General features: G+C 37.6%; 1 protein-coding gene across 7 annotated transcripts in view; it reads left to right on the forward strand.

Annotated features, from left to right (window-relative positions):
• The window catches only part of LOC119525169 (mitogen-activated protein kinase kinase kinase 4-like), a 104,118-nt gene that overhangs the window by 68,838 nt on the left and 15,705 nt on the right, over positions 1-19,575 (forward strand). For 4 of the 7 annotated variants that reach the window (XM_037823766.1, XM_037823770.1, XM_037823771.1 and 1 more), the window contains 3 exons: positions 1,753-3,116; positions 14,308-14,550; positions 14,677-16,619. In XM_037823766.1, coding sequence (XP_037679694.1) covers positions 1,753-3,116; positions 14,308-14,550; positions 14,677-14,814 — 1,745 coding nt within the window. In that variant the 3' untranslated portion in view covers positions 14,815-16,619. Of the gene's footprint in view, positions 1-1,752; positions 3,117-14,307; positions 14,551-14,676; positions 16,620-19,575 lie in introns of those variants that run through there. The other 3 variants (XM_037823767.1, XM_037823768.1, XM_037823773.1) reach the window with 3 other exon arrangements.

The raw sequence follows: 19,575 nt of genomic DNA on the forward strand, positions 1-19,575 counted from the left end.
GGGGTCTCACTTTTTGGAAGCCCAGAATTCTCCAAATTATCAGTTTTCTGGTTTCTTTGTACCCAAGAGTTCAGTTCTAAGTTTATCTCTGTCCTGTCACAGTTTACTATAAGCTGCAAGGAGAAGCCAGGCTACTTCTATATTTTGCTTGGAGATCTCATCAGCTAAATATTCCAGGTTGTCGCTTTCAAGTTCTGCCTTCCACCCAACACCAGGACTCAATTTTGCCAAATTCTATGCCACTTTAAAACAAGGATCGCCTACCTGCCAGGTTGCAAAAACACATTCATCATTTCTGCTCAAGTCCTCATCAGAAGTATCTTTAGAGACCGTATTTCTACCAACAGTCTCTTCAAAGCAGTCTAGGCTTTTTCTATCAAGCTCCTCACAATTCTTCCAGAAACTTCCCTTTATCCATTAAAAAGCAGTTCCAACATATTTGTTATTTGCGAACTCAGCAGCACCAGCACAATATTCCTAAAACGTATTCACAACACTACTGATTATAAATGAATTCTCAGTTCAGAGATGTTAAATTGTGAAAAAATCATATGTCCTAGATTCAATGAAATAAGTTTCTCTGGAGCAGAGAGAAGCAATTGGGAATGGTGTTATGTAGAGATTTGGGCATCATTAATATATGAAGTAGAAGTAGGTGAGACCACCCAGGGAAGAAGATCTTAGGTTGGAACTTTGAGAAACATTGACATTCGATAGAATAAGTTCCAAGGAGGGACTATGAAAAGGAGTGAATATGAAATAAGTTCCAAGGAGGGAATATGGAAGGGAGTGACTTAAGGAACAAGAAGAGAACCTGGAGACAGTGGTGTTGAGGAAGCAATAGAATGAAAGGCTCTTGAGAGGATAGAAGGGTTACTAGTGTCAAAGATGTCAAAACTAAAAGGGAACTATGTGCATGTACATGTATATATGCATACACATATGTATTGTTTCAAAGCTTGGAATAAAATTAATAGAACTTTTTTACAATTGTTTGAAGGAAAAATATGATGTTTACTTTCTTTGCACTAATTTTGAATGATTTCATGTGCCAGGTAACAGACTAAGCAAATTATACAGTTAGTCTCTCTTTCTCTCTCTATATATATATGTCTTCGATTTTATTACTGTTAAATTTATAATGTTACTGCTCATATGTTGGTGACAAGAAATGGCGTAGAATGAATTAAAATTTACATTTTTATCAGCTGACTTTCAGATTTTTTATGAGAAAAATCTTGTGGGTTATTTGGTAATATAATTTTAAAATAAGAAAGTGCCTTAAGGATTCTTTCATCAATCTTCTTCATTTTGCAAATGTTTTCTTTAAATGATTTATTCCAATTTAACACATTTAGGTAATGGCAAAGATAGAAATCCAGTACTCCAGTATTTCTGTCAGATGTACCATACTGTCTGTTCCTCTTTGAATTGTAGGCAATTGCTTTTGGACATTTGATCAAATGTAGTGCAAAGGTAAAGAGCTAATATCTGGTTAATACTGATGATTGTAAGAGAATATCATAAGTATAATATTTACAAAGAAAATGGACAAAATCGTTTTGAAAATTTAAAGGGAAGTGTTATGTATATTTTTTTATTATTTTGATTTTCCAGATACGGTATAGTTTTTTCTTTTCCAGTAACATCCTGAAAATATAAGTGCATGTGAATGTCAGTTTTATTGAGAGTATTTAAAATAGCTTCATATTTTAGAGTAATATAATTATTGAAATGTTTTTTTTTTAATAGAAAAAATGAATGCACCAAATCAGCCCCAACATAAAGACACTGGAAAAGCAATGGAGAATGTGGAAGAATACAGCTATAAGCATGAGAAAAAGGCTCGGGCGACTCTTAGAACAACAGAGCGAGATCATAAAAAAAATGTTCAGTGCTCATTCATGTTGGACTCAGTGGGCGGGCCTTTGCCAAAAAAATCAATTCCAGATGTGGATCTCAATAAACCTTACCTCAGCCTTGGCTGTAGCAGCGCTAAGCTTCCGGTATCTGTGCCCATGCCTATAGCCAGAACTGCACGCCAGACTTCTAGGACTGACTGTCCAGCAGATCGTTTAAAGTTTTTTGAAACATTACGACTTTTGCTAAAACTTACCTCAGTCTCAAAGAAGAAGGACAGAGAGCAAAGAGGACAAGAAAATACATCTGCTTTCTGGTTTAACCGATCCAATGAACTGATCTGGTTAGAGCTACAAGCTTGGCATGCAGGACGGAGCATTAATGACCAGGACCTCTTTTTATATACAGCCCGCCAAGCCATCCCAGATATTATCAATGAAATTCTTACTTTTAAAGTTAATTATGGGAGCTTTTCTTTTGTCAGAAATGGAGCTAGTTTTAATGGTACTTCAATAGAAGGTCAGTGCAAAGCCCCCCATAGAGCAAAGATTGTGGGTTACTCAACATATCACGATCATCTCCAACGCCAGCGGGTCTCATTTGAGCAGGTAAAACGGATAATGGAGCTGCTAGAGTACATAGAAGCACTTTATCCATCGTTGCAGGCTCTTCAGAAGGACTATGAAAAATATGCTGCAAAAGACTTCCAGGACAGGGTGCAGGCACTCTGCTTGTGGTTAAACATCACAAAAGACTTAAATCAGAAATTAAGGATTATGGGCACTGTTTTGGGCATCAAAAATTTATCAGACATTGGCTGGCCAGTGTTTGAAATCCCTTCTCCTCGACCATCCAAAGGCAATGAACCAGAAGATGAGGGAGATGACACAGAAGGAGAATTAAAAGAGTTGGAAAGTAGTATGGATGAAAGTGAAGAAGAGCAAATCTCTGATCTGAGTGTACAAAAGATCAGACAGCCCACTGAGAACAGTTTTGACATTCAGTCACGGGACTATGTATCAAAGAAGTTTGAAAGGCTTGAATCTGAGGAGGATTCTGTTGGCTGGGGAACACCAGACTTTAGTACAGAAGCAGGCCTTGGTAGACATTGTCTGACTTCTATTTATAGACCATTTGTGGACAAAGCACTGAAGCAGATGGGGTTGAGAAAGTTAATTTTAAGACTTCACAAGCTAATGGACGGTTCCCTGCAAAGGGCACGTATAGCATTGGTAAAGAGTGATCGTCCAGTGGAGGTAGGTTTCTAGTAGGCATTAGTGCAGTTATGCTGTCCTTAATTCCATTATTTATTATAAATTACAGTGAATATTGTTTTAATTATTATGTATTTTTCATACTCATATTTTTAGGCATAATGGTAGTTGTAAATTGCATATTTAAACATTTCTGTAAATTAGTGATAAATAGGGAAATGGATCTATGAAACTGTATGAAATTTAGTGAATTAAATGCAAGATGGTGTATGGAGGGGAAGAAGTCCAACCAACTAGGTAAATATAGGATGGAGGAAGGCAGGGTAGGTATAAATAAAGAAGTAAGAAAGCTGCGATCATGGTTGACCACAAACTGAATGTGAGTCAGTAAAAAAGTCAACATGATGCTAAAATATTTTTAAATGGATATGGCATCCAAGGTCACGGATGTATTTCTTTCTCTATTCTTTGAAGTAGCTTACTCCCTTTTTTTGAGTAGCTTGTCCAGTTTTGGTCATGTGTTTTAAAGAGATGTGAATTGTAGAGAAATGTAAGAATGATCAAAGTAAAAAGGTATTCACTGTTTGGCAAGATTAAATGTGTTTAGCCTGTATGATAGAAATTTAAGGGAAGCCTTGTTACTCAGTGTTTCAATAGGTGAAGATTTTCATGAGAGGAATGTGTCCACTCAAGTGAAAGTAGATATACAATTTTGGTTTTGATAGCTTGGTATCTCAGAAATTCCTTGCTAAGAATGGTAACATTAGAAAAGAAGATACTGTTTTTGAGAGTTTAGCAAAGTGCCAGCAATTTTTCTGCTCTAGTGAGTGTGTATGTTCATTCATCTGACTAAAAGTAAAAGTACCCAGATTTCCTAGATTCCTTCTCCCTGTGATAATCTGCGATTCTGAATTTTAGTAGCTATATTCATACATAAGTTTGTGTGAAAGAGAATGTGTGTGTGTGTGTATATATGTTTTTTTCGTTTTTGAACTTGAATTTACTATGTAATTCTGGCTTGCCTTGGTATCAGAAATGATAGAAGAGAAAGCACAGAAGTTAGTGTTTCCTATCTGAAGAGAACCTGAGCTGATGAGATTGTTTTTTTAATTTGATGGCCAGATCATGAATGTTTGCAGGGGAAAGGTCAAGCATTCACATGTTTAGAAGAGGAATCAGTATCTTAAAAGCTATACTTTAAGAGGTTACTTTACTTTGGGTATTATTTTGATTATATATCTTTAAAATAAATTTTTATATATACTTTTCTTTGAAGAGTAACTTCTTTTTAGAGCAAATTAATTTTTCCTTTTAGTCCATGAGTGATTATGTTATAATTAAATTTTATTGTAATACAGATTTCAAAATATGTAGAGCAAAACTATAGATATGTAATAAGGATTTGTCCTGTACTTCACATGTAATAAGGATTTTGGTCTAAGTTTTTGGTTGGAAAAGTTCAGTTTGTATCATCAAGGACACATGTAGGCAGAACACAGTTGATGTTTAATTTTTATTTCGAAGCACTGTTTTTGAAGTAATGTGGATGCAGAAGCCCTGGCGGTCTTTCCTCTTCTCTGCAGGAGAGTAGAGGGGCTTCTGTGGTGAGGGCATGTGGAGAGGCACGTCAGGACCTTTAAACTGTTTACATGCCCTCCTCCAAATTATCCCTCCCAGACTCCTGCTACTAATGGGAGGGCTTTGTGGATCAGTGTGCTAGAGTAAGAAAAAGATTGAGAACAAGTGCACTGTATTTTATTAGAACTTATAGTTGAAAAAGACTGTGCCAGGTTACCCCTACTTTTGAATTCCTGACAAAGTTGTATTCCTTTGGTTTGGACAATTGAGATTTAATTGAAGAGGTTTTCTTCAATACAAACTCAGTTCTTAAAACATACGAATTAAAAACTGTTTATTTGAATTATCTGTAGAACGTCTGCTTTTCAAAAAAAATCGAACTATGGAAACCCCTATTGTTCTAAATTTTGGTTTTAAAATATTAAGTGCTTGTCAAAACAGTGGAAGAGAAATGGAAAGCTAAGGTAAGAATTCTTCTGTATTGAAGATTAATCCCTACTGATGAAAGACAAAGCTCTGAAATTATAATTAACTCAGTGGGAAAATGACACTATTTTTATTCCTACTTTCAGGAACCTAATTTCTATAAGGGAAGCATATGTATATTCATGTATATAAATATACATATGTGCCCCTCTGGGTTTGTTTTATTTTAGCTTTTTTACTAAGTGTGTCAGAGAAAAAACCAGTTTTAAAGTCAAATAATTGGGTTCCATTTCTTTTTGTGGCCTCTGAAGTCTGACCACATGAGTGACTTCATCTTTTTGATCTGAAGTCTTCTTTTCTGTAGAAGGGATATAGTAATAATACCATCTACCTCACAGGGTTGTGAGGCTTAAAAGAATATTTGTTTCAATGGTAAACTGCTATACAAGTCAAATATTAACTATTTTTTACAGGTTTTGTTAAATTTTTTTCTCCCTTGAAACCAACTTTAAGTCACTATGGAGTAGAAGACTGTTGTATATTTTTATTTTTTAAATGTGTTTTACCTTTTAATCTCTCACAAATGATCATACATTTTAAGCAGCATAATCTTTTAAGTTTGAAGTCTGTTTTATTTTTTCATACTTATTTGTTAGGGACATCTTTTTTGCACTGTTTTTATGGTGTTTGTGGCAACAGTAATGAATATATTTAAGAGATTGGTAGTAAGGGAATACACTTTTGATATTTGATTTTTCTTGTCTGTCTTTATATTTTTATTCCTTGTGATTAAATTACTTGTAAGTACTGTTTACAAATAACATGATCTTATATTTAATTCCCTTTTGCTTGTAAGCATGCTTTATAAAACTGTTTTTCCTCTAAAATTCTATTATATTTCAAAATCTTTAAATTTAAAAAATTGTTACTAGTGATTCTAAAAACAATTGACAGTTTGGTTTAATAATATGAATATCATAAGTAGCCTTAATGGTTTGTTCAAAATTATAAAATAATAGCTGTCTAACTTTTGTAAGTTTTTTCCTCAAGAAATATTTCTAATTACTTAGGTCATCCTTGATTAACAGGATGAGTTATTTTCTACAGTTCACTTGAAAGACAATTGTTTGGGATATTAAGTATACCTATCTATAGAAACAATGCTTTAAACCAGTGAGTCTCAGACTATCAAGTGAAATAAATTTACATGTTATGTAGCTGAACTAATACCAGGCTAAGCTTTGAGCAGCAAGGACAACATAATGTGAGAGTTAAAAAATAAGAGGAAGCTTTTTTTTTGAACTCAGAAATGATCCTAGGTTTTTTGTTTTTTGTTTTTTAATAGTCCTTAGTTTGCATTAATTGTGCTTTTCCCATATACTACCCTACTATATTATCAACACCATGTAATGGTGACGTTCGTTTGTTCTAGTTCATGCAAAAACTTTCTTACATTTATAGTTTTTTTTAATGTAATTTTATTGAGATATATTCACAAACCATACAAAGCTTCAGAAGTATACAGTCACTGGCTCACAGTATAATTAACCACAGTTGCTGTCCACAACAGGTTTTAGTGGGAAGCAGCTCAGCAGTCTAGTAGTTTCCAGGGTGTCCTTACTAACAGTTACTGCAACTAAGTGTGGATTTTGTAATGTTATTTACAATTCAATTTTAGCTTAAAAAATAAGACTAGAGACCATGTAAACATATGTAAGAGATTTACAGAAAACTTAAAAAGATGGTACAGTGTTCCCATATGTACTTCATCCAGCCCCTCCTAATGTTGACATCTTAACCTAGCCCTGGTACATTTGTCAAAACTAATTAATATATTAACACTGGCACAATACTGTTCAATAAACTTTAGATGTTATTCAGAATTTCCCAATTTTTCTACTAATGTCCTTTTTCTGTTCCAGGATCCATCCAGTGACACCATGTTGCATTTAGTTATACTTTCTTAGTGTCTTCTGATCTGTGAAAGTTTCTCTTTCCTTTTTAGTTTTCCATGACCTTGATGGTTTGTAGAATATTGCTGAATTTGGAGCGTCTCATATTTTCTTATGATTAAACTGGGTTTGTGGGTTTAGGGATGAATACCACAGAGTTGAAGTGCCCTTCTCATGGCATCACTTTATCCCTGGTTCTGTTAACCTCGATCTTTTGGCCGGGTAGTATCTACTAGATTTCTCCACACGCTACCATTGTCTCCTTTCTGTACTCTCTTCTTTGGAAGTGACTCACTAAGCACAGCCCACACTCAAGAGGAGGGGGATTTATTTACTTGTTTGTTCAGCCCTAGTATATATGTAAAGTATATACATGTAAAATATACATGTAATGTTTCAGAATTGCTAACCAATACTACTGTGAGAAACAAACTTAGCATTTAGAGTACCGTGTTTATATACAGTTCTTTTTGTCGTTAGTCTTCCAGTATATAGTCAAAACATCATTTTCCAGAGTTACCTAGATAGGTCCCCTCTTCAAGTTAGCATACAATTAGATTCATTTATCACAGTCTGAATTCTATCCCGGGATCTCCTAATACCCTGGTTGATTTTATTTTAATTTGTATACTCTAAAGATTACTCTCTGTGTACAGTTCTATGGATTTTGTACATTTGTTTTAAATACTCATAAAATATTTGAGTCATAGGTTGTGATATGGTTATTTTATGTTCCTTCTTTTTCACTTTCCTTTATAAAATCTACATATTCTCAGAAAAGAAAGACAAAGTGAAAATTTATATTTTAAAGTAATGTACAAAAATATTGTAACTGTCTGACTTAGGCTGCTTATTGCCATACATGTTGTCTCCAATTCTAGGAAGATTGTTACTTTCTTTATTACTTTCTTTTGAGTTAGAAATGATCATGTAATTACTATAAATTTAGTGACCAATGGAATATTGTTTATCTTTGGGTTCTAACAATAATTATGCCAGTTTTTTTCCTGTAATCTTAAGTAACCCTGAAAAGATTGCCATTTATATTCAGAACGAATGAAGAATGTTGCAAGTAGGAAATATGTAATGACAACAGCTACCATTTGAATGCTTATCATTTGCCGACATACCATATGAAGTGGTACTGTTATTTCTACATTTTACAGATACAGGAAGTGGTTTAGGGAGAGTAGATTAACTTTTCCCAAATCACAGAGGTAAAGCTTGGTGGAGCAGAGATTCAAACCCAGGACTCTGAGATATCACACTCTAAACTATGCTAATGGTTTTCAAACCTGAATGCACATCAGCATTACCCGGGGAACTTTGAAAAGTTCACATACTTCTGCCCTGTTTGTAGGGTAAATCTGAATCGCCCAAGGGAAAGACATGAGCATTCACATGTTTAACAAACCCCCGAGGAGCTTCATATGCAGCCAGAGCAGCACCAGTGCAGTTCTGAGCCAGCCCGCTGGAAACAGCAGTTGGGCTACGTTACTCTGCACCACACACTTTTAAGATTAGTGTTTATTAATATAGTTATTAGAGTTAACTTTTTATTTGTTCCAGACATCAGCTGTCTGATTACATAAGTAAAATTACATAAACTTTTAAATTGAGTGAGTGATGAGCTAAGAAGCAAATACACATTTGCCTCTAAGTTTTCTGTTTTCTTAAACATATGAATTGAACATATGAATTTTGCCTATTGTACCCCCAATTGTTGTTTAACATGTTTCTTTTTTCTCTGCATTCTTTATGAATGGACTGTAAGATATAGTGGCATGATCAGATTCAGGATTTATTGATTGATTAGTCAATTGATTGTGTAACACTATTTCATTTGTGTTTTCCCATCAAGACACATATAATCTCTGACTTTCTCCTTTTGTGATGTTAGTAGTTGTTGATGATCATTTGTTAAATGACTTAATTCATTAAGTGTTTAAAAAGTGATGGCTATTTAATCGCTCACTTCTTCATTTATTAGCTTCTTCATTATAATCTTCATTTATTAGCTATTGCTTTCCTCATCCACTATTTGGTTACCTAGAAGAATAGTTTGGAAAGGAAAGGCAGGATAAGTGTGCTTGGTTTTGATTCTTTCAAAATAATGAGTTAGCTCACTAGCATTCTTCAGTGATGATCAGTTACTGCTTTTTTTATTAATATAATTTTTGAACTCATTAATTTAAACATATTTGATATGTTTGAATCCACTGAAGTCATTATTGTAATTGATATTCCCATTGTCCCATCTTTGGCCAGTGTGGATATATTCAAGTTAGCTTGAGTCCTTTGTTCACAACCTGAGTCTTTGATAGCTTCCTTGCTATCTGGTATAGCAACTCTTCTAGACCTGTACTGTACATTTCCTATTCCAGATTGAAAATCAGATATATCTTCAAGGAGCCATGCTTCCTTTTATTGGAAAATGGCATTTCAAGACCATAGTCTGGGCACTAGCATTGCTCATTGCTACTGAACTGGTCAGTTATCCTTTAGTTCTCTTCAGTGGTCAGAAGTAGAGCACACACACACACAACACACAGGCACACACAAAGTGTTATCACAAGTTCACGCCAATACTTCCCATTCAAATTCAGGAGTTTTGTTTTTCACTTCGCGTCTTCTGATTCAGTCTGTATTTCATCTCCTTTCTTCTATACTGAGAATCCCAGACCTCTTAAACTCACTCTCGAATTTGTGCCAGAATCCCTCCCAATTACACTGAAATCCTCAAATAGGTACAGTGAGCTTTTTATTGAATAGTCATTGGTTATTTTGGAACTTACCCTTTAGGCCCATCAGACACCCTGTTAATTCTCTCTGCTTTCCCTGCACAAATACTGATGTCATATGAGTCTTGGAACTTTTCATTGTTTTTCCTCACCTGCTTTTACTTTGGGGTTTAGGCATATACCTTGTCTCTAGTTTTATTGTAGATATTTCTGATAGAGTTTTGATTTTGCTGTCATAGTTGCTCTGTTTTTATGGGAAATTCAAAACCTGTCTTCTCAGAATTCCTTTTATTTGGTTGAGCTGTACTAAATTGCCAATATTTGATCATTTTTGACCAACTAAAATAGCAATTGTATATAGCTTAACCTAATATAAGGTGCTTTGTGTAGGTTTTAGTATATTTGGAATCTCTTTTTATGTATAATTATCTTTCCTTTAATTGTCTATAGCATTCATTGAATAATCCATTATTTTCCGACATCTTGAACTGTTGTCCCCCTTTTTAATATACTAAGTTATCACACATAATTGGTATGTATCTCTAGTCTGTGATCTGTTTGCATATTACTGTGCCAATACTATTCTATTTCAAATACATTAGCTTTACTAGTAAGGCTTCATATTTTGTAAGGCAATTCTCCCTGATCTTTGTTTCTTTTAAAAAATTTCTAGACTTTTTATTTTTGCATATTACTTTCTTCCATATGGACTTTATTATGAATTTGTCACAGCTACACAAAATGCCATTTGGATTATGATTATAATTACATATTTTTATTAATGTCTTTACATTATTGAGTCTTCCCAGTTTGGCTGAATTCATCATGGATTTTACATAATATTTAGTCCTATCTTTCTTACTGGGATGAAATGATAGCAGATAGGCCATTCTTGCACCCTGTTGCCCCTTTCCCGACTCTCTGTGTTTTATTTAAATAATTTCAGGATATTTATTTTTCCTATTCCTTTGCCTTGTTTTGTTTGGAAATTTTTTTTTTTTGATAAATAAAGTTAATAAAAAAACAACATAAATAATATGGAATTTAAGATCCAATTTTCTTGTTCTTATAGTGTGTTTTTTTTTTGTTTTGTATTTCAAATATGCCTTTCTAGAACTTGCATTATAGTCCATAACCAAATTATCATCACCTATTTAGATGTATAAACCTGTAAGTTTTACTACTGCTTGCCTTAGGTATTCTTTCCCCTATCTTGAGATCTTTATTCTGGTTCAGTTTTCATTTGACTAGATCTGCCATGTTTTTTTAAGTAGTTTTTGTTTTTTATTTTATGAGAAGATAAGTGAATTGTACTTTGAGTTTTTGCCTTTTCAAAGAAGTCTTTCTTTCTTCTTCTTCATATATGGTTGATATGTTGATGGGGCAAAAACTCCTCCATGTTTTCCTTTTCTTCTTTCTAGAGCCTCTATTCTTATGTTAGAGATTCTGGATATGTCTTCTGTGACCCTTATTTTTAACTCAAAATTTCTCTTCCTTTTTCCTTTTGTTTTGGATTATAATGATAATTTCTGCACTTCATTTCTAAATTATTAATTTAATTTTTGACAGTGTTTATTCTGTCTTCACCACCTCCATTGAAATCCTCATTTGTTTTATTTCTGAGAACTTCAATGAGAATTTTTATTAGAGGGTTGTTTGTGATTCTCTCCTATTTCCTACATTAATCAATTTTAATCGATGCCAGCTGTTCTAATTCTGCACTTAATTTCTTTCATTAAAACTGCAAGTTTGTTTGAAGTGCTCAGTAATTTTTTTAATGTCTGTTCCTCTTTGTCTGGACATGTACTGATGTACCAAGCACCACCAGCAGGAGTGAACTTCCTCGGTGACTCTAGAGGTCTGGCTTTTGAGGTCTCCCAGGCTCTGTTGAGAGGTTAGGGATTGTTGCCTTTCCCAGTGAGCCTGTAGCAGATGGTTAACGGGCTGGGACTGTAGAAAATGCCAAAATAATTCTTTAGAATTGTATCATAGAAAGTTTTCTGAATTTTATAGAGCTTTAAGTAAACATTTTATCTGATGTCATTCTTCGTACCAGAAGAAAAAGCATTTATCTTGCCTAAAGCTTTTAAGCAGATATGTCTTAACCCTGGCCACATTTATCACAGTAATCATTTTTTGAATTATGCTGCTATTTAGAAATTCTTGCCTGTTATTGGACACCAAAGTGTGTATTAATTTAAAACAAAAACATATGTTGAACATGAAAGGACAAGTTAATCTTGTTTTCCTTAGTGCTGATAGAGATTACCATTATTTGAGTGGTTACATGGTAACATTTTACTTGTTTGATGTCAGGTTATATATTACTGTAATTCAGTGTCTAGATTTTAAGGAGCAAAAGAAATGTTTTTTCCTCCCAGACATATGTGAATCATTCATGTAATGTTAGGAATTTTATATTATCTGAGAAGACAGCATAGTCCTGGTTTTTGTCATTAATATATTTCTGTTAGCCAACTGTGTAAATATGATTTAAAAAATAATCAAAGCACCCACTTTTAAAGCATCCACTTGTCTGCCTATCACTAAAATACCACCATTGTCATCAAGTAGTACAATAACAAATCTGAGGACACAGAGTTTAATAACAGAGTTTGATCTAGTCATATGTTCTCTTCAGTGTTGGATCATCAATACCCACAGAAGAGACACTGGCACTTTCCTAGGACTGTTTACCTGTTAATTTATTCATCAAACAATTGCTTAGTACCTGTCTTGTGCTAGGTACTGAGCCATGTGTTGGAGATTCATAGTTAACTAGAGATAACAGGGTTCTTCTTTTTCATGAAGCTAATGGTCTGACAGGGAAATCAAATAGTAAAATAGCACAAAAGCATAAAGCATGATAAATACAACCATGCAATCATTTGTGAGGCACAAATATTGAGAGGAAGGGGAGAGATTACATTTGTGATCTGAGACAATCACAGAAAGTTTTGAAAGCATCTGAGCTTTTTCCAAAATATATGTACAAGTTCACCAGGGAGAGGGTATTACCAGTAGGAATAACCTCTGATAATAAAAAAGTATTAATATATGCAAAAGCACGGAGGCATGTGTGTTGATGTTAGGGAAATATGAGAGGTTTATGGGTAAAGGAAAAGGAGGAGGTAGTTGGAGATAAGGATCAAGATCTATTTGGAGACCAGACTGTTAGGCCAAATAAAGGTGCCCATTACTTATGGTTGGCAGTGAAACATTTTAAAATAGAATGCATAAGATGAGCCTTTTAGAACAAAATCACTTTGGGGGCATCATAAGTTCAGTGGCTTAAAATGTTGGAATCAGGAAAAGCAATTGAATAGCAAATGTGAATTAAGGCAGAGTATAGAGGAGAAAATGGATTTGAAAAATATTTAAGAGGCAGCTGTTAAGACTTGTTATATGTCTGCATGTATGGCTCAAGGAAGAGGGAGAACTTGTGGAAGACCATGTGTGGGCATTTATACAGGGGCCAGACTGTCAGTTGGAAATGTGAGGCACTCACAGGAACAGTGGACCATCCTTAGCCAGGTGAGAGTCACCATAAAAAATAGAGCATATTCTTTGCAGTTCAGGTGTTAGGTATAAGGTGCTCTGGAAGTTCTAGACAGGGTTCCACACAAATCGAACCTTAAGGTATGGATGCCTGCTTTTGCTTTAAAGCAACCATGATAGTGGGAGAGACAGAAACGTTAGCAATAGTAATTGAAGTATGGTAGGATAAGACCATGGGGAAAACAGTTAAGAATTCACTAAATGATATGGAAGATAAATTTGCATAGCAGAATAGCTACCATTATTGGCTTTTTAAGTTGAAGAAAAGTTGACGTTTTCAAGTTTTGATGGTCTGTTTTCTCAAAGGAGAAGGCAAGGTGTTTGAATATGGTGCTGGAGTTAATTTAAGAGTGGAAAAGCTTCATATTCCCTATTTTATGTGGAAAAGAATAGGGAATGTAGTGGATGACTAAAAGAAAGGTGAACAATACTAGAATTCCTGGGAAACATTAAATAATGGATATTTGGGTGGTGCCAGCCAGGTCAGTTGTGTGAATTGTTTTGTTTTTTTCCATCCACATCATTCAAGAGAATTAAAGGAAAAAAGAATTGGTTGAACCCACTAGTTTTTATATTTACATAAATGGCTGTTTAGATGAATTATTATCTGATTTTGTAACTTTTCTCAAATTTTAATAATTTTGTGGTTTTGTCAAACTAGAGTTAGTGGCAGAATACAGTGTTTAACCTTTGAAATAAAGGGTTCTAATTTTTTCATTATGAAAAATGTTAAAGTTGATTCTTTTTATAGTATACTTTTTTTTGATAAAAATATTGCAGTTTGATTTTAGTTCCTGGTATGGTTTTCTAACACTACCAGAACTTTTGGGGTCTATATTGAAAATGATGAATTATTCTAAGGATATTTTTCCTGTGAAATTGTAATTTTTTAGATTTGTCAGCAAATTACAGAGAATAATAGTTTATAATGACAAATTTAGGACAGTCTCTTTAATCTTTGTTTAATTTTTATTATAGTTTTCAGAATTTCCAGATCCCATGTGGGGTTCAGACTATGTGCAGTTGTCAAGTTCACCACCTTCCTCTGAGCAAAAATGCAGCACTGTATCATGGGAAGAGCTCAGATCTATGGATTTACCATCGTTTGAACCCGCCTTCTTGGTCCTCTGTCGAGTCCTTCTTAATGTTATACATGAGTGTCTGAAATTAAGATTGGAACAGAGACCTGCTGGGGAACCATCTCTGTTGAGTATTAAGCAGGTTTGTGTCAAAGGCTTGAAAAATATTTAGCAATTATTGTATTATTCTACAGGCTTATATATTTTATTATGAAGATTTTTTTTCCTAATTGTTGCAAATCCTAAAAATAAGTCTATGTTATCATAGGGAATCCTACCCTGCCCGTCATCTGAGGGCCTGACACCACAGAAGGATGCGGGGCCTGAAGCCTCTGCCCACAGCTTGCTGAAATCCATCTCCCATGGAGCTGGTGTGCCATCCAAAAAGGCAGTTACTGCCAGTTAATGAAGTGATGATCGCATCATTGTTACTTTTCTATAATTCTGTATACATCTTGATTGTTGCCAAAAGAAAGCTGACCAAGACAAAGGATGGAAAATGTGGGTGGAGTTTCGAGTTTCTTCCTTTTTTAAAAAAATTACAAATTAAATTTCTGAAAAGAGGAGATATGTAATTTCCCCTTTCCCACCTCCTCCCCCAAATATGCAGTCTGAAGGGCATCAGGGCATGAGAGGAGTGTCAGCTGTGACCTGTTGCCATCATGGATGTGGGCCCAGCCAGGAGGCTGGAGGAGCAACCAGCTACGGATTGGTGCTGGTCACCCCTTTAAGGGGTCATAGCCGCTGGATCTCCAGTTGTGCCAGGAGGTTGGAAGGAAGGCCAGGGAGGAGGCAAACATGTGAGCTGGGACTCGGGCCCAACTGATACTCGGGAAAGCAGTGACCTCCATCAGTCCTCATCCTCCCTCCTCCCAAATCTGATGCAAGAGAGGTTTTTCCACATTTTCCACCTTGTCTGTAGTTGGTGGCTGCACAACCACCTTCTGAGCTATGGTGATATTTAATCGTTGATGCGGTAGTGATTTCATGGGCAGCCATGTCTCTGCATGACTTGACCTCCACCACGGTTGCTGTATCGAGGAGCTGGCTGCACAGGCAGCCAGTGACCACAGGTGTATGTCCCCAGGCCTGATGCAGTGCCCAGTGTTAGGGGCCAGACTCCCACCATCACACAAGAGTATTTGACAGCCCATCTGCTTGCCTGTCAGGCCTGGGAACATTTGCTATAGTGCATGGTGGTATTTTCCCTTCAAAGTCATGGCTGCTTCAAGAACTACCTGCCCTGTGTGGGTGGGAGCAGCCTTCTCCTCCCCACCTCTAGGCAATCCAGGGGCTCTCCAGGGTGCTGGGGCTCAGCACCATCAGCCCTGGTGACAGGTAGTCCCCCTGGAGACCAAGAGGCCAGAGACAAGAGAGGATTTCAGTAGATAGGCAGGCCTTGACTCCAGATGGAAGGCAGAGCCAGAGCTTGTCCTATCTGCTCCAGGCCTCAGGGGCCGTGGACCACCAGGTGGAATTCTGCATTCCTTCCAGGAGGCTCCGAGAGGGGTCCGCTCTGGAAACAAGTGGAACTCCACTAGGAACACTACCCTCTGCACCTTAAGTGCAGTAACTGGACTCCACAGCATGATGTAGGTTTTAATTTATTTGTGGCTAGTGCTGGGCTCTCTTACCTCCAAGTTTAGTGCACAAGAACACACCTCCTCCCCTCTTTGTCTAGACTGGATTGATCTGTATTTTTATGGTTTTGGAGTCTAAAGCATTCAAATAGAATCCCTGTGAAGTCATCATTATGCAAGATTTTTATACCCCCTGATATGAGGGGCCTCTTCACAGGTCTCTTCTTAAGTCCTGACTATTGCACTCCACTCATGTCACTGATCTTAAGCTCCTTTTGGAGATGGAGGGGTGGGGTTGTGTGTCTACTGTGTTTTATGGCTGTGGCCTGCATACTAGGATGGGGCTGGGGTGCTCCTCTGTCCTTGGTCTCTCCTTTCTGTGAAAGGAACTTTTGTGTATATGTTCTGCATCCCTGTAATAAAGAGCTTCAATGGGAAAAAAAAAAAAAAAAAGGAAAACCCACACTGAGATTGAAGTATTTCACCTTGGCCCAACAAAATTAATCACAAATGTTAAATGTCTTAGTGTTTCAGAAACTGCCACATTTTTTATTTTCAAATTAGCATGCCAAGAATAACTTTGGTTTCCAAAGTAAAGCAAAATCATTGAATAAATCTAAATTCCTTTAAAGGTAAATGCGTGGGGTTTGAAATAAAGCCAGGCAGTCCTCAAGTTCCAGATAACAGAGCTGCTGGGCAGCAGCTGTGGATGAAATGGATGCTGCTGCGGACAGACAGGGCTTGTCTCTGCGTGGACTGGGTGCCCCATTCTTCTTCCCATGGAGGAGAAAAACCAGACCCTCAACGGTCTCACACACCAGTCGGAGAGGCAGACCCGTTCCTTCAATCAACAAATATTTACTGATTGCCTGCTATGTGCAAGGCAGTGCTCTAGGTATTTGGGATACATCAATGAAGAAAACCAACAAAAATCCTTGCCCTGGATTTCTGATTCTCTGGAGGGGATATGACAGATGGCAGACAGTAGACCCTCAACAGGATAAGTTAGTAAATTGTGCAGTATGTTAGAAGGTGATAGGCACTGTAGATCATGGCAGTGAGGGAGGAATTTGGGCAGCAAGTGGGTGAGTTGTGTGCTATAATATTCAACAGAGAAACCAGTGGGGCTTCATTGAGAAGGTGACTTTTCAACAAAGACTTGAAGGGGCAGAAGGAGTCAGCCAGGGAGATATCTGGGCTTAGGGATTTCCAAACAGAGAGAGCAGCTGGGAAAATGCATCTGAGACAGAGCCTGCCAGACACAGTCCAGACACTGCAGGGAGGCCAGTGCAGCTGGAGAGCAGAGAGGGAGAGGTGAATGGAAGGAGGGGAGGTCAGAGGCTACTAGGGGTTAGGTCCTGTTGGGTTGGGTAAGCTTCTATCCTGCTAGCTAAACAGAAAAACACAACCGAGGGTTATACAGGCAGAATTACAAATCCCGGCAAGGTTGTAGCAGTAGTGCAAAGGAGGTAGTGCAAAGGGCAGTCAGAGAAGAGGAGGGTTTGCGCAAAATGTGAGGAAGCCAGCAAGGAGGAGCGTCTCCTTGGGAAGGTGAAAGAGTTCACCTGGACTTGACGTACCCAGTCATCAGTGTGTTCACATCCTTGTCTTTGTGGACATGAGGAACACAGACTCCAATTTGCAGGTCTTTGTTCACTCAACAGGCCACCTAGTGGGCAAATCTTAAAGTCCTGCTCAGTTGTCATCTGATCTCAGAGGCAAGCCTTTCTTTCCCTTTCTTTCAGGACCAGGGAATCCAAGTCTGTTGGCTTTGGGGCAGCTCCTCCGAGGTCAGACTCAGATTCTCTCAGAAGATTTGAGTGTTTCTTTGCCCTACTGGGTGGGTGCATTTTCTGGGTGAACATTGTGAATGATGATGACTATCTATCTCCTCATGGAACTGTATCTCAGCAACTACAATGAAAACAAAGTGTCTCATAGTGGGTGGAGACAGGACCAGCATTGGAGTCAGGCAGGGTTGTGAGTCCCAGATTCGCCCTTATTTTTGTATTAGTGACTGTCAAAGAAAAAAATTGCACCACGTGATATCAAACACATAAGGATAACTTTATTCAAAGCTTATATTCAATATAGAGGAGAGAGAATCCAGAAGCTTATTGTGTTGGAGAGAGAACAGAAGGCTACCACAATAGGGGAGAGAAAGAGGGCTCAAGTCCCCCAAAGCGAGGTCAGGAGAGCTTTTAAGGACTGGGAAGAGCTAATGGAAGAGGAATGCAGAGGGAGTTGCAGTAATGGGCCTTTGCATTACAGGATGTTATCTCCTGAGTTCACTGTGGAGGCCAGGTAGAACATGTTCTGTCTGCATTCTGTGAGGGCCAAGGTGAGAGAACCACCAGTGGGCTCATGCTGCCCTGAGATGTTGTAGGAACTAACATAGTTTGTGGCCAGGGTTTATGGCACTTGTTGGGGAAACCTAAGGAATGGGATGAAGGGGTCTTCAGATTCTCAAGGAGGATACCCGTTTTGGTTTGCTGAAGCTGCCTGAATGCAATATACCAGAAATAGGTTGGCTTTTACAATGGAAATTTATTAACTTACAAGCTTATGGTTCTTAGGCCGTGAAAATGTCCAACTCAAGGCATCAACGATGATACCTGGACTCTGAAGACAGGCTGCTGGCATCTGGGACACCTCTGTCACATGGTATTCCAGTTTGCTAATGCTGCCAGAATGCAAAACACCAGAGATGGATCAGCTTTTATAAAGGGGGTTTATTTGGTTACACAGTTACAGTCTTAAGGCCATAAAGTGTCCAAGGTAACACATCAGCAATCAGGTACCTTCACTGGAGAATGGCCAATGGTGTCCGGGAAACCTCTGTTAGCTGGGAAGGTACGTGGCTGGCGTCTGCTCCAAAGTTCTGGTTTCAAAATGGCTTTCTCCCAGGATGTTCCTCTCTAGGCTGCAGTTCCTTAAAAATGTCACTCTTAGTTGCGCTTGGGGTATTTGTCCTCTCTTACCTTCTCCGGAGCAAGAGTCTGCTTTTAACGGCCATCTTCCAACTGTCTCTCATCTGCAGCTCCTGTGCTTTCTTCAAAGTGTCCCTCTTGGCTGTAGCGCCTCTTCAAAATGTCACTCACAGCTGCACTGAGATCCTTCCATTTGTCAGCTCATTTTTATGGCTCCAATGATCAAGGCCCACCCTGAATGGGTGGGGCCACGCCTCCATGGGACTATCTCATCAGAGTTATCACCTACAGTTGGGTGGGGTGCATTTCCATGCAAACAACCTAATCCAAATGTTCCAACTCAATCCCCACTAATATGTCTGCCCCACAAGATTGCATCAAAGAAGATGGCTTTTTCTGGGGGACATAATACATTCAAACCGGCACACCTGGGAAGGCACATGGCTGGTGTCTGCTGGTCCTCCGCTCCCGGATTTTGTTGCCTTCATCTTCTGGTTCCAGTGGCTTTCTCTCTCAGCCTCTGTGGGTCCTCTCTCAGCTTCTCCAGGGCTTTTCTGTGTGAGCATGTCTTAAACTCATCTCTTAGCTTCTGTTTTATCCTTTTATGAAGGACTCCAGCAAGAAGATCAAGACCCACCCTGAATGAGGCGGGTCATA

Source organism: Choloepus didactylus, assembly GCF_015220235.1.
Source record: "Choloepus didactylus isolate mChoDid1 chromosome 24 unlocalized genomic scaffold, mChoDid1.pri SUPER_24_unloc2, whole genome shotgun sequence".
Lineage (NCBI taxonomy): Eukaryota > Metazoa > Chordata > Mammalia > Pilosa > Megalonychidae > Choloepus > Choloepus didactylus.